At 37.6% G+C, this 13,884-nt stretch overlaps 1 protein-coding gene across 1 annotated transcript; it reads right to left on the reverse strand.

Annotated features, from left to right (window-relative positions):
• Window positions 1-261: 261 nt before the first annotated feature.
• Window positions 262-1,525, reverse strand: LOC122011485 (heat stress transcription factor B-4b-like). Its single transcript, XM_042567879.1, has 2 exons — window positions 975-1,525; window positions 262-880 (listed from the first exon to the last, which is right to left on the reverse strand). The coding sequence occupies exons 1-2, from the start codon at window positions 1,236-1,238 to the stop codon at window positions 386-388; spliced, it is 759 nt and encodes a 252-aa protein (XP_042423813.1). The 5' UTR covers window positions 1,239-1,525; the 3' UTR covers window positions 262-385.
• Window positions 1,526-13,884: the final 12,359 nt, after the last annotated feature.

Below are 13,884 nucleotides of genomic sequence, written 5' to 3' on the forward strand. Positions count from 1 at the left end.
TGGCCATGAAATGCATGCACCATCACGCATCTTTCTTCCTTTTTAACCATCACACAGACACAGTGATGGAGTCATGGGCGAAATGATTACCCAAGCAGATCGATTCCTATCTCCATCACTGTCATTCTACTTTTGCTGCAGTTGCATGGTGCAAACCATCATCTCCCAAATCCACACCATATCATCATGTGCACGATCGATAATCCTTATCCAACACAAGCAAGCAGAATCCTAAGCAAACAAACCAAAAAACGCCCTTAATTCTTAAGAATTTCCTGATCTGATCATGCTCCAGCAGAGTCCAGTCCAAGCTAATTAATTAATTAATTAAACAGAGAAAATTAACATAGCTAGCTAGCACTGCTCGATCGTGATCTTGCACTAATTAAACCTTCCCATGTCCCTGTGCCGCGCAATGCACCCTCTTCTTGCCATGGAGTGTGAAGCCGAAGAGCTTAAAGCTGCTCCCTGGATCGTCGCCGAGTGGCGCCGCCTCTGTTCGTTCCGGCGACCTGTTCCTAATTGGGCGCTGAACATGCCTCTGTTCGTGGCTGACATGGTTTTGTATGAAAAGCACAATGTCGTCGTAGAGCTTCTTCATGTGCGTCAGTTCCGACAGCAGCATGGAGTTCTTCCTCCTCAGTCTCTGGTTGTCCTCAGAGAGCGCCGTCAGGAACTCTGTTTCGCCGGGGACCGGAAAAGCAGGCTCCGCCGCCCAGGACAAACTCGCTTCGTCAGAGTAAAACGGCTGGTAATGGAAGATCTGAGACGCCACCTGAGATGTCTTCCTCCTGTGTATCTCCGAGAGCAGATGCTTCCCTCCTCTCCTGAAATACTCATTCGCGAACTCCCACCTGTCCGCTGCAATCTTCCTAAAACCCTGAAATCGCTAGCACACACCATGAACGCACTGCGGAAAACTGATAAGAAATCATTTAAGAAGAGGAAGAAGGCGAAGAACGATCTGCGCGTACGTAGGTATTGAGTTGTCTGACAAAGCTGGAGAAGTTGTTGTGCTTGAAGAACTTGGGCAGGACGTCCATTGCAAACTCCGACGGCCTCCATACGACGAAGGTGGTGGCGTCGCCTCCCCAAGACACAATGTGATCGGTGCGAGGATCATCAACCAGCTGATAAGTTTTAGTCAGAAATGGTGCAGGGACTACTGATCTCGGAGAATCCATGCAAGTCTGCACCATGTCCCTTCCTCTCCTCTCCACCAAAAAAGCCATGAACATACAACACCACTCAACAACCCTCTTTGACTCTCTCTCTCTCTCTGATGATTTTATATATATATATATATATATAAAGAATTTTCTGTAGAGAATTCTTGCTAGCTGTTGATGGATTAAGAAAACAACATATATATTTCATGCATATCCATTCAGCTTTCTGTCATTTGGAGCTTGGGATCTGAGAGTACGATAAAGAAGTAAACTTTAGTCTCCATTCAAACTTCAGATCATTGCATTCGCTGCTAGCTAGCTCAAACTCACGGTGATTAATTAGCGAGCATGGATTTGGAGAAGGGGAAACTGCAAGGAACGAGAAGTAGTACTGTCCAAAGAAGGGACTGTGGAGGACTGCGAGCTGTTCTTAGAACTTGAAAATTATGGAAGATTCTATTCGGATATGACAAGTAATTGCACATGTTATCAGACCTCACATGAGACCTAACTCTCTCTCCATCAGCATGTGAGTCCCTGCATGGAAGCCAGTCCCTGCCATTGACTCACCAGGCCAGAGAAAGGCTAGCTATTAATCTCGACGACAGGGATTGCAGAGCTCAATCCCTTGTCCTCTGCACAAACCTAAATGCATTCATGTGACCAATGAGACAAACTCACACCTTCCTCAAGCATGACTCCATGTGACAAAACAATTCCCCTTTTCTTCCTTTATTTCTTTTCTTTTTCCTTTCAGTTCATTGCACTAATTAACTTGCGAGAACAAGAACAGTGGAGCAAACAGAAGTGATCGGAGTCGAACACATCGAGGAGGGAATATTGTGATGGATGAATTGAAGAGTTAGGGAAAGCAGAAAGGGGAGCTTTTTAATGCTGGAAAAGGGAGAAAAGACCATCCAAAGTAGGGAGGTTAGCAGACAAAGGAAGCTTTGCAGGCAGCATTTCATTCTTTTGGCACAGTAAGTAGGCCACAGCACTGAGTGGGAGCTGATTAAAGTGCCTGCATATTCTGCTGCATATAAAGAGGAGATACCAAGGGGAGTGCTAGTGTTACCCATTCCATCCAAACAATACTTTTGATGTAATTGTGTTGAGTGAACTAACTTCAGTTCGCCCATTGCACTAATTCAGCTTTCTTAGTCTCCTCGTGTGCCATGACCATTTCTTCTCTTTTTCGACTCAAATTACTTGCAATTTCACCTTGGAGGACAATGGGCCGGGGTTAACAATGGAGAAGTCGACTCAAGATAGTCAAAGGAACAAACTCTTTAGGAAAACAATTCATCTTTGATTCTGTCTGAAAACTAGAAAGATAGTACGTTGGGGCAGGTGGCGGTGTGATTGATTGGCAGAAAACTTTGTGAAGGAAAAGAAGATGACGAACTGGAGTAGGAAAAGAGCTCCGAATTTCTTCTCTGCACATACTCAAACGAGCTAACAAAATGTTAGTATCCAAAAATCAGAGAAGGGGCTCCTAGCGAAGGTTCTCCAATGCTCAAGTCAATATGATGTCCGAGCGGAAGAAGAAGAACAGTGTGAGCAAATAAGACTATTGTAAAAGTATACGTCGCATACCTTGCCAACGGAGAAGACTCCTCATTTATATACCACCTTTCATAACCTCCGCAATCATGAGTTGGCAAAGAATGTCAGAGATTATCGAGTAAGGGAAGATGTACAATAATTGTCCAAAGAATCTTACGTTACCTATATGTGCACCTTTTTTATCTTTTGTAACTTATGTCATTAATGAGGTGGTTGAAGGAATATGTTGTCATAAGTTGTCGGCTGATGGGAAATGTAATCACCTTCAAAGAAGGTTCTAGGGAATGCTTATATTATAATAGAAGAATATTCTCTAATAAATGGTTATTATTCTGACAATTTGTTATGATTCTCTGACCATGTTATCTGTTGAATGTATCTCGGCCGGATATATAAACCGACCAACTGTATATCTGTCCTTCACTTAAATTGCTCGAATATGCACTGGGTGGTGCTGGAGATATGCTTTGGAAGTAATATGAAGCTAAGTCTCTTAGGTCCGGTCGGTTCTATAGAAAAGCCCTAGTGAGTGAAACTAGACAGTGAGAAAGTCCTGGTGAGTGAAGTTAGACAGTTGGGAAATCCTAATGAGTGAAGCTAGGTAGTAAGAAAGTTGTGATGAGTAAAGCCAGATAGTTGGAAAGCCCTAATGAGTGAAGCTAGGTAGTGAGAAAGTTCTGGTGAGTGAAGTCAAACAGTAGAAATCCAGGTGGATCAAGGTTGACCGGACATTTGGTGAGTGAAAGTCCAAGTGGGTCAAAGGGTTGATCGGACACTTGATGACTAAGTTCCATCAGATCAAGATTGATCAGATGCTATGCAATGAGGAGTACCAACAGGTCATGGTTGATCGGATGTTAGACATGGGAACCCTAGACTTGAGCTAAGCAAGTTAGGGTTAGTCAATCGATCAGGTGTATTGGATCGTAAAGACGCTAGAGGAGGGGTGAATAGCTATCGTCGCTTTTTCGAAAGTCGAGAATATGCAGCAGATAAAAAGTTAAGGAGAAAGAAGTGAGAAAGAAAAAGACAAGCACTCGCTAACACAAGTAAACTTTTACTTGGTTTGGAGCTTTCGATGACTCTTACTCCAAGACTCGCACTCATTGAGTGATTTCATTGAGCAATCCATTAATAGTTCAAATAATACAGTAATGAAGTACAAGTGAACTAAAAAGGTTACCAACAACAAAGAAAGTAAGGAGAACTTAATCACCGGTTGTCGGAGGAGTGTTACAGGTTCATAGGAGTTTTTTCAGAGCAGCACATAGGAATGAAAGTCATAGCACTTGATATTTTGAAGCTACTAGTCGAAGGTTGCTTTTATAGCCCCGTCCGGGCACATGGATCCCCTCCCGGGCGCTAGACTGTGATGACATGACAAGCTTTCGTTGAAACTTTATCCTTGAAGTTTATCCACCTCCGAGCGCCCGGACCCCTTCCGGGCAACTGGACAGTTGACGTGGGTTCGGCCAGTCGTTGCGCTCAAACTCAGCTTCTAGATGAATTTTTTGGTCCGGGCGCTTGGACCAACTCCGGGCGCCTGGACCGCCTGAGTGCCTAACCAGGAACCTCTCCGGGTAAAGCTGGTCTGGGCGCTTGGATCCCTTCTCTCGATGATGACGAAATGACATTTATGGTAAGAAAATTTAAGAAGTTTTTTAGATCTAACAAATTCAATTAAGTACAGGAGAAGAGCAAGAAAGATAAGATGCTATAACTGTAATAAAAAGAAAATGTACATCAAGAATAACTACCCAAAGCTGAAAAATAAGGACAACAGGAAAGAGTCAAGCACAATGAAGCACAAGACATTAAAGGTAATTTCGGACGAGACGTTATCAGAATCTGAATTAGAGGAATATGATGAACTAGCACTGATGGCCAGTCACCAAGAGGAGAGCATAGATGAAGGGGGGGCCATAACAGAAGAAAGCTGCAGTGAGGAGAAAGAAATAAACTTCAGAGTAGATCTGGTAAGTGTGGTATGTTTACTACCTCCTGACCAATTATATTCAGGTATTAAATCTATGACTAGATCGTTATATAGGCTTAAGTCTAAAAATACTAATTTGAAAAAGGAAGTTTTAGAATTAAGAACAATCTTAATAAATACATGCCCTTTAGAAATATACGATGAACTAAAGGATGAAAATGAAAAATTGAAAGACCAAATTAAAAAATCAAAAAATTATGCATGTATTCATCCAAATACATGGAGAAATAATAGAAGTCTAAATTAGTACTTTAAATTTCATAAGGGCCAAATTAGAAAAGTATTAAAAAATATGTACCCAAGAAATTTATTGTTAATCATAGATAAAAAAAATTATTTTGGATCCCTAAATCTTACTTAGAATAAATAAATAATGATGCATGTATTTTAATTTTACTTGCAAAATTAATTTCATATACTTACTTTTCATAAATTTTGCTATTTTTTTTTTGTATTGCAACAATACATAATCTGTTCATATAAAACTTTTTAGGATTTTTCATCAATTAAATATTTTTCTTTTAATTATTGATTGAAAATCATATTTTAAATTTTAAATTTTTTTGGAGACTTATTTTAAAAAAATCAGATTATTTTCATAACTACCGTTATATTTTGAACATATATAAATTAGCCAGATTTTTAGGATAGAAATACTATTTTTAAATATTTATTTTTAAAAATGAATATTATCTGCTTAAAATATTTTTCGTATGAGTTTTTCTAAGAATTTCTTATTCAATTTTTTTTTAATAATAGAAAAGTTGGTTCTCTATCTAGAAAATTATTTTTGAAATTTTATGAGAAATAATAAACTTTCTATGGATTATTTACCAAAAGCTTATTTTTAAAACTAAAACAGCTCGAAAACTTATTTTTGGAAAATTTATTTTTTAATTAATTATGCATTCTGTTCTCTTAAATTTTTTTTTGGAGATTTGTTTAAATAAAAATATATTTTAAAAATATATTTTATAAAAATTATATTTCTATACAAAATAATTTACTTATGCTAAAATGCTTTAAAATTTTCATAAAATTTTTTCTGCATATTCATATACTACTGTTCAACTTTAAGAAAAACTTTCAAAAAATTTTAAAGTGTTAAACTTATTTTTAAATTAAATTTGACTAGTGTGATTATTAAATCTAAAAAATTCAAATTTTTAGAAAAATATTTTGTAATTTTTTTTACTTTGAATCCTATTTCTTTAACACTTAGAAACAGTTTCATATTTTTATCTACTTGTAATTTTTTTTTCCAACTTTATGTTGATACGATCAAAGAGGGAGAATGAGTGAGCTTAAGTCTAGGAGGAGATTATAGTTGTAATTTTACAGTTTGTAAAATTTTAGTTTTAATTGTCATTTTATTAATTTTATGTTTTTACCCTAACTCTAACTTGAGTTGATGCACATCAAAGAGAGAGAGATTGTAAGTACCCAAGGTAGTTTTGATATGGTCAACCTGGTTAAGTTAGGTTCTGTGTATGTTTGATGTCTTGTATCTAAGTGTGCAAAAACTTAGGAGTACAATAAGTTGAGTAAAAGACCCAACTAGCCAGAAGGATGATAAGAGAGAGAGTCGACAGGCTCGGTGCGTCCGAGGGACGAGTACTGCGGAAGAGTATGCTGGCGGACGAGAATGAAGCACGCGACGTTTCTGAGGGATGAGAAGTCAGAGTAGAAGATTGCTCGAGGAGAAAGTCGAAAAATGAGTTCAGGTGAGCCCTATTATGGATGGACGAAATCACCCAAGAGAAGAAAGCCGGAGTGGAGGAGAAACCGAACAGTAAACATTATGTTGACTGTTCGAGCGCTTGGACCAAGTCCAGGCGCCCAGACCCCCTGACACCCCTAGGGTTGGTTCCCTTGGCGAGGCTTCGAACGGGCCAATCAGCACGATCCGGGCGTCCGAAGCTGCTCCGGGTGCTCGGACCAAATAAGATTGATCCATTATGAGCTGTTGTGAATCGTTATAACATGGATAAAGTTTTATCTACTCCCAGGTGCCCAGAGCTACCATGTCAACAAATGGTCAGATTTGACCAACAGACTATAAATAGAGTCCTAATCTCAGTAGTTTAACATAACACTTATACTTAAATTGCTTTTCTGTTTTACTACTTTAATTGTGAGCTATCAATATTGTAAGAGACTACTCCGCTCGAAGGAGAATTCTAGTGAGTTTTTCATAGTCTTGATTAGCAATTTTTTTATTGCAAACCAAGTAAATTCTGTGTCTCTTTCTTTCATTTAATTTATTTCAACTAATTATTTTACAAGCAAGTGTTTCTCTAATTTAGTTTGAAAAGGACAAGAAAGTTTAGTTTTATTTTTCAGGGCAATTCACCCCCTCTTGTCTGCCGCACTAACAAGGACCTACACTAGGCTCATTTCAAATTCTTATTCCATTAAAGTTATAAATTTTTGCAAAAATTCTGAGCCGGCTAAACAAAAAATTATATTGTCTGCATATACTTAGACTACGAAGATATCTTGTTTGAGTGATTATACAAATAAAGTTTGATCAATTTAACCTTGGTTGAATCCTTTAGAAATTAGATAGGAGTTTAACCTTTCACACAAGGACCTAGGTGCTTGTTTAAGACCAAACAAAGCTTTCTTTAGTTTAAACCCATGGTCAGGATGATCCAGACTCTCAACCCCAGGTGGTTGACCTATATAGACCTCTTCTTTTATTAACCCACTTAAGAAGGCAGATTTAACATCCATTTAATAAAGCTTAAATCCTTTATGGGTTGCATAGCTTAGTAGAATTCTAATAGACTCAAGTCTGGCTACTAGAGTATAGGTTTCATCATAGTTAAGTCCCTCTACTTAACTAAAACCTTTAACAACTAATCTGACTTTGTTTCTAACAATTTTCATTTTCACTTAGTTTATTTCTAAACACTCATTTTGTTTCTATTACCTTTTTATTATTAGATAATGGTACTAAATCTAAGACTTTATTTCTTTCAAATTAGGTCAATTCTTCCTACATGGCTATAATCCAGTCTAGGTTAAGTAAGAATTCTTCTACCATTTTGGGTTCGATTTTAGAAATTAAAGATATTTGACTTAGGTATCTAAAAGATGATCTAGTTTGAATTCTTAGATCTAGGTCACCTATAATTTATTTAATTGGGTGGTTTGAGTTGGCTCTTATTGTTCTAGGCTAAGTTTGTTCATTTTCTTGTGGTTGATTTTATTCATCTTCGTATTCGTAATATTGGGTTTTCACTTGCTCTCCCTAGATTAGTGTTAGCTCTAATAAAATCAATTGGTTGGTATTAAGGTTAAGTTGAGTTAGATTCTTTAGTTATTCCATCAAATTTTACATTGGTTGTTTTCTCAATTTTTAGAGTTGTTTTATTATAAACTCTATATCCTCTACTGTTTGGAGGGTACCCTATAAAGATTCCATTTTCTACCTTTGAGGTAAATTTTCCTAAGTATTCTCTTGTATTTAATATGTAAACAAGATATCTAAATACTTTAAAGTATTTAATATTAGGTATTTATTATAATAAATTTCAAATGGGGTTTTATTATGTTTCTTATTTATTATTGTTCTATTTTGTACATAATATGCTGTATTAACAACTTCTGCTCAGAAATATTTTGGTAGTTGGTATTCATTAAGTATTGTCCTAGCAACCTCTTGGAGAGTTCTATTTTTTCTTTCAACTATTCCCTTTGTTGAGGTGTATTAGAACACGACAATTCTTGATGGTGCCCATTTTCTAAGCAGAATTTAGTAATTTAAACCTATCATTTTTAAATTTTCCACCGTTATCACTCCTAATTCTTTTGATTTCTGAGTCTTTTTCATTTTCAGTTTGTTTACAAAAATTACTAAATATTTCAAATGTTTCATCTTTATTTTTTAAGAATTTTACCCAAGTAAATTTTGAGTAATCATCAATTATTACTAGATAGTATATATTTCCATTAATAGATTTAATCCCGTGTGAGTTAAATAAATCTAAATATAATAATTCAAGTATTGAATTGGTTTGAGTTTGATTAGTGTGTTTGTTGGTTGATTTGGTTTTTTTTCCTTATTGACAAGCATTACAAATTGTTGAGTCTAAGTTGGATAGTTTTGGTAGTACTATAACTAAGCCATTTAATTTGGTGAGATTTCTAAAGTGAGTGTGAGACAGTCTTTTATGCCATAGCTAAGTTTCCTCCTTTTGTGTCAAGTGACACTTAAGTGAGGAGCTGACTAAGTTAATTATGTAAATATTATTATTCATAAATCCTTTTAATTTTATTGTGAGGTATTTCATATGTTTAATTAAACATTCAGTAGTAGATGTAAATCTAATTTTATACTTTCAATCACATAATTAACTAACATTGAGCAAGTTGAATTTAAAATTTTCAATAAGTAGTACTTTGTGAATAATACAATTAGATTCTAGTTCAATGTTACCTATTCCAATTACCTTAAGTTTATCATTGTTTTCAAAGGCAATTGTTCCTAGTCTTTTGAATGTCAGGTTTGTGAACATTATTTGATCTCCGGTCATGTGTCAGGAGCAACCACTGTCTACTATTCATTTAGATTCCTATAAAAAAAAAAGTAAGAATAAAAAGTTTAGCTTAAGTGTTAACTTAACTTTGTTTATTTTTATTTTTAATTTTAACTTAAGTTTAAATTTTAATTTAATTTTAAGTTTAAGCTAATTTAATTTAATTTTGTTTGATTTTAATTTAATTTTAAATTTAATTTAATTTATCCTCATTCATTTCACGAGTTTAAGTTTTTAGACAAAGGGATCCTATGATTTTGTAAGATGAGTTAAGTTGGATTTCAGGATTTGATTTAGCTTATGTTAGATTCAAATTTAGCTTTGCGTTTAACAAGCAGACATTCTTTGAATAAACGTCTAAGCTGTGGTGAGTCACCTGTGCATTATTAGAGTAACCATGCCTTTAAAATTTTCTAAATAGTTCTGCCTACTGAACTTAGTACAAAATTTTGGTCTAGCTAGTTAGAATTAGTAAGGAGTAGTTTCAGTTAGTTCCACTAAGCAAGTGCACCAGGTCGAAGTCATATCTTCTTAGACATGCATAGACAGCTTCCCTAACTTACTATCATCCACATCTTCTCTAGTACCATTTATTAAGTTAAACTTTTGTCCCTATTTATCCTAGTCCTAATTACCCAGTCAAGTAAATTATTATTTTAGAGGTGTCAACTAATTTGGAGTCTCCCTCTGAATTATTGACCTTTAGATTTAGGTTTTAGATTTGTATCGATTTATTTTATAGTTATAATAGATTGGTTATAGTTTGAGTTTAAATTAATTTTATATTTATTTAATTTAGGTTTAATTTTTAATTTATTTGATTTGATTTTATTCTTTATGTTAGAATTTAGTTTTGAAGGTTTAATTTTGAGATTAAGGTTGAGTTATTTGGTTCATTTTGATTTGATTTTAAGTAGTATATTTTATTTTTAGGTACATAGTACTAATTGAGTCCTACTTACTTGGTTGGACAAGCTTTCAGAACTCAAGTTTTAGTTAGTTTCTTATTTTGGCTTATATGTGATATGCATGCTTTGTTTGTTGAGTTGGACTTGTATTTGAGTTTGGATTTATTATATATAACTTGTTGAGATCCAAGTATCATGTCTAGATACTTGGATATGGTTGTAAATTTTTCTAACAATTCTTTTAGATTAGTTACTTTAGTTTTTCATTTAGAGTTTTTTTCCTCAAGTTTTTTGACATAAGTTGGGTTAGTGTTTTTTGTTTGGGAGTTAAGTTGTTCCTTAAGGTGTTGATTTTCCTTAAGGAGTATGTTATTTTATTTTTTAGATTTAATTAACTATTTATTAAGATAGGCAATAATTTTAAAAAAATTGCAGTTAAGATAGATTGTACCTCGTCGGAACCATCGGAAATGAGTACGGACTCGTGGCTTGACTCGTATTTGGACCTCGTCGTCTTGATCCACCTCACTTTTTGATTCGGGCCAGATGCTATCAGCGCAAGGTAGTTGTGATGCTTCCAATCTTCGATGTTCGATTCTTCGGAAGATGTCTCATCCCAAGTCACCTTTTCTTCTTTCTAAAATTTGATGTTAAGTAATTTATTCAGAGGTGAATCCTTTTCGGTTACCTTTGCATCATTTGTTCCTTCGTGTAACTCAATGAGTTTATCCCAAAGTTCTTTTGCATTCTTGTGAGGGTCGATATGGTTTAGTTCCTCCTTCATGAGTCCACACTAGATTGTGTTCAACGCCTTAAAGTCGGTTTGCACCTTCTTTTTCATCTCTGGATTCTAGTTTTTTGGATCCATTGAAGTTCCAATGTTGTTGTCGATCGGAGGCTTGTATTCTTTATGGACGCTGAACCATTGGTCGAAGTCTGTCTTCAGGTACACCTCCATCCGCTTCTTCCAATATGAGAAGTCATCCCTATTGAAGAGTGGGAGATGGATGGTGTTGTATCCCTCGTTTTGGGCCATTAATTTTTGAAAGAGAAACTTGATAATGTTGTCAAGACATAGTCTTGGGGTAAGTAGTGTGGGAGAAAATAAAGACCTGATTGGTATTGCACCAATTCAAGATATTGCAGAAAGAGACGAGAAGACTTGTCCAAAGAGGTAATTGCATAAATTTGAACTATATCGAAAAGCTCAAAATCGAAAAGAAAGATTAAATGAAGGTTTAAAAGTCACCCCCTGCTTGATTGGTGGTTGCGCCAATTCAGAGCTAACTTGGCTCTGATACTACTTGTTGAATCATAAAGATGCTAGAGGGGGGGGGGGGGTGAATAGCGATCGTCGTTTTTTTTTTTGAAAGTTGAGAATACACAGTGGATAAAAAGTTAAGGAGAAAGAAGCGAGAAAGAAAAAGACAAGCACACACTAACAAAAGTAAATTTTTACTTGGTTTGGAGTCTTCGACGACTCCTACTCCAAGGCCCGTACTTGTTGAGTGTTTTCGTTGGGCAATCTACTAATAGTTTAAATAATATAGTAATGAAATGCAAGTGAACTAAAAAAGGTTATCGACAACAAAGAAAGTAAGGAGAACTTGATCGCCGATTGTCAAAGGTGTGTTATAGCTTCGTAGGAGCTTTTTCGGAGTAGCGCGCAGGAATAAAAGTCGTAGCACTTGATGTTTTGAAGCTGCTGGTCAAATGCTGCTTTTATAGCCCCATCTGGGTGCCTAGATCTCCTCTCGAGCGCCTGGACTGTGATGACGTAGTGAGCTCTTTGTTAGAATCGATGGTCGCGGCTAGAGAGGGGGGGTGTGAATAGCCGACCCCAAATCTCATTCGTTTCGTTCTACAAATCAAGGTTAGCGCAGCGGAAATAAAACAACGAAACAAAGACAAGAAATCAAACCTTAATACGCGTCGACGTAACGAGGTTCGAAAATGAAACTCCTACTCCTCGGCGTGTCCGTAAGGTGGATGAAGCCTATCAATCCGTCGGTGGATGAGTCCCCGGAAACCCGGCTAATAATCACTCCTTCTGGGTAGAGAAACCTCGCCACAATGTCTTGCAACAGCAAGATGAACAGGAGTACAAGAATATAGCAAGAAACTAAGTACAATACACAAATGTAATAACCCTAGCTTGCCTTCTTGTCGACTGGTTGAAGCAACAACTTCACGAGACGCCTACAACAGCAGGAACCCAGTCAAAAAAGCTCACAAGAAGCTTCGGAACTCAGCAAAGCTCAAGAGCACACCAGCAGCTCAGTAGAAAGAAGAGGAAGAAGACCTTCGAACAGTAGCTCCTCAATCCCTTTTATAACCTGCGAAGAAGACACAGAAGAAACTAGCAGTTGCTCCGCAACGGCTAGGATGTGGACCGATCAGGCTTCATCCTGATTGGTCCATAACGGTCCTGATCGGTCACAAGACCGATCAGGTCCTTCCCTGATCGGTCCCATGACCGATCAGGCCCTTTTCCCTCCCGAAGGTGATCTCCTTTTGATCGTCTCCTGATCGGTCTGCAAACCGATCAGGAATTTCACTGTATGCGATCGATCACTGATCGGTCTGCTGATCGATCAGATAAGCAACAGAATGCTTCTGTTTGGTTACTGATCGGTCACCAGACCGATCAGATAACCCAGCGTATCACTGGATCGGTTACCAGACCGATCCAGGTTTAGAGCTCCCAGCCCTAAACCCTACCTCGTCCGGAGAACGAGCTACCGAGCCCTCTCCGACTTCATCCGGTCCAGAGAACGAGCTACCGAGCCCTCTCTGACCTAGTCCGGAGAACGAGCTACCGAGCCCTCTCCGACTTCGCATGCCAAGCTTCCATACTTGGACTTTTCTCGTGCCAAGCTCCCTGCTTGGACTTTTCCGTGCCAAGTCTCCATACTTGGACTTTTCCCAGTGCCAAGTCTCCATACTTGGGCTTTTCCCGTGCCAAGCTCCCTGCTTGGACTTTTCCGTTGCCTGGCTTCACTCACCAGGACTTTCACTTTCACCTAGCTTCACTCACTAGGATTTTCACCTGGCTTCACTCACCAGGATTTCCCGACTGCCTGGCTTCACTCACCAGGACTTTCCGAACTGCCTAACATCCCAGTTAGGACTTCCCAGTCAAGTATCCGGTCAACCTTGACCTACTTGACTCTTCTTCATCCAACCTGATCAGACCCTGATCAGTATCTCTCCGCATGGACAACTGTACCTGCATTGTCCATGTCTACATATCTTTCTGTATTGTCAAACATCGAAACCATGACCAAGGTTTACGCTTGGTCAACTAGGTTAACTTTGACCTACTGGGAATTGCACCAACACTCTTGTCGAAACTTCATCCTCGAAGTTTATCCTCCTTCGAGCACCCAAACCCTCTTTGGGCGCCTGGACTATTGACGTGGGTTCGGCCAGTTGTCGCGCTCCAACTCATCTTCTGGATCAATTTTTTGGTCCGGGAGCCTGTACCGACTCTGGGAGCTCAAATCGCCTAGGCGCTCGAATCACCCGGTGCCTGGCTAGGCACCCGTCCGAGCAAAGCTGGTCCAGGCGCCCAGATCCCTTCCGGGCACTCGGACAACTCTTTTTTAACATCTTCTTTCCTATAAAAAAGAGTTAGTCCAGGTAACCAAAATATATTTATCCTGTAAAATAAAATTAGCACAATACAATAAGGTAGTAGT

The sequence above is a fragment of the Zingiber officinale genome, chromosome 8A (genome assembly GCF_018446385.1).
Source record: "Zingiber officinale cultivar Zhangliang chromosome 8A, Zo_v1.1, whole genome shotgun sequence".
In the NCBI taxonomy this organism is placed as follows: domain Eukaryota; kingdom Viridiplantae; phylum Streptophyta; class Magnoliopsida; order Zingiberales; family Zingiberaceae; genus Zingiber; species Zingiber officinale.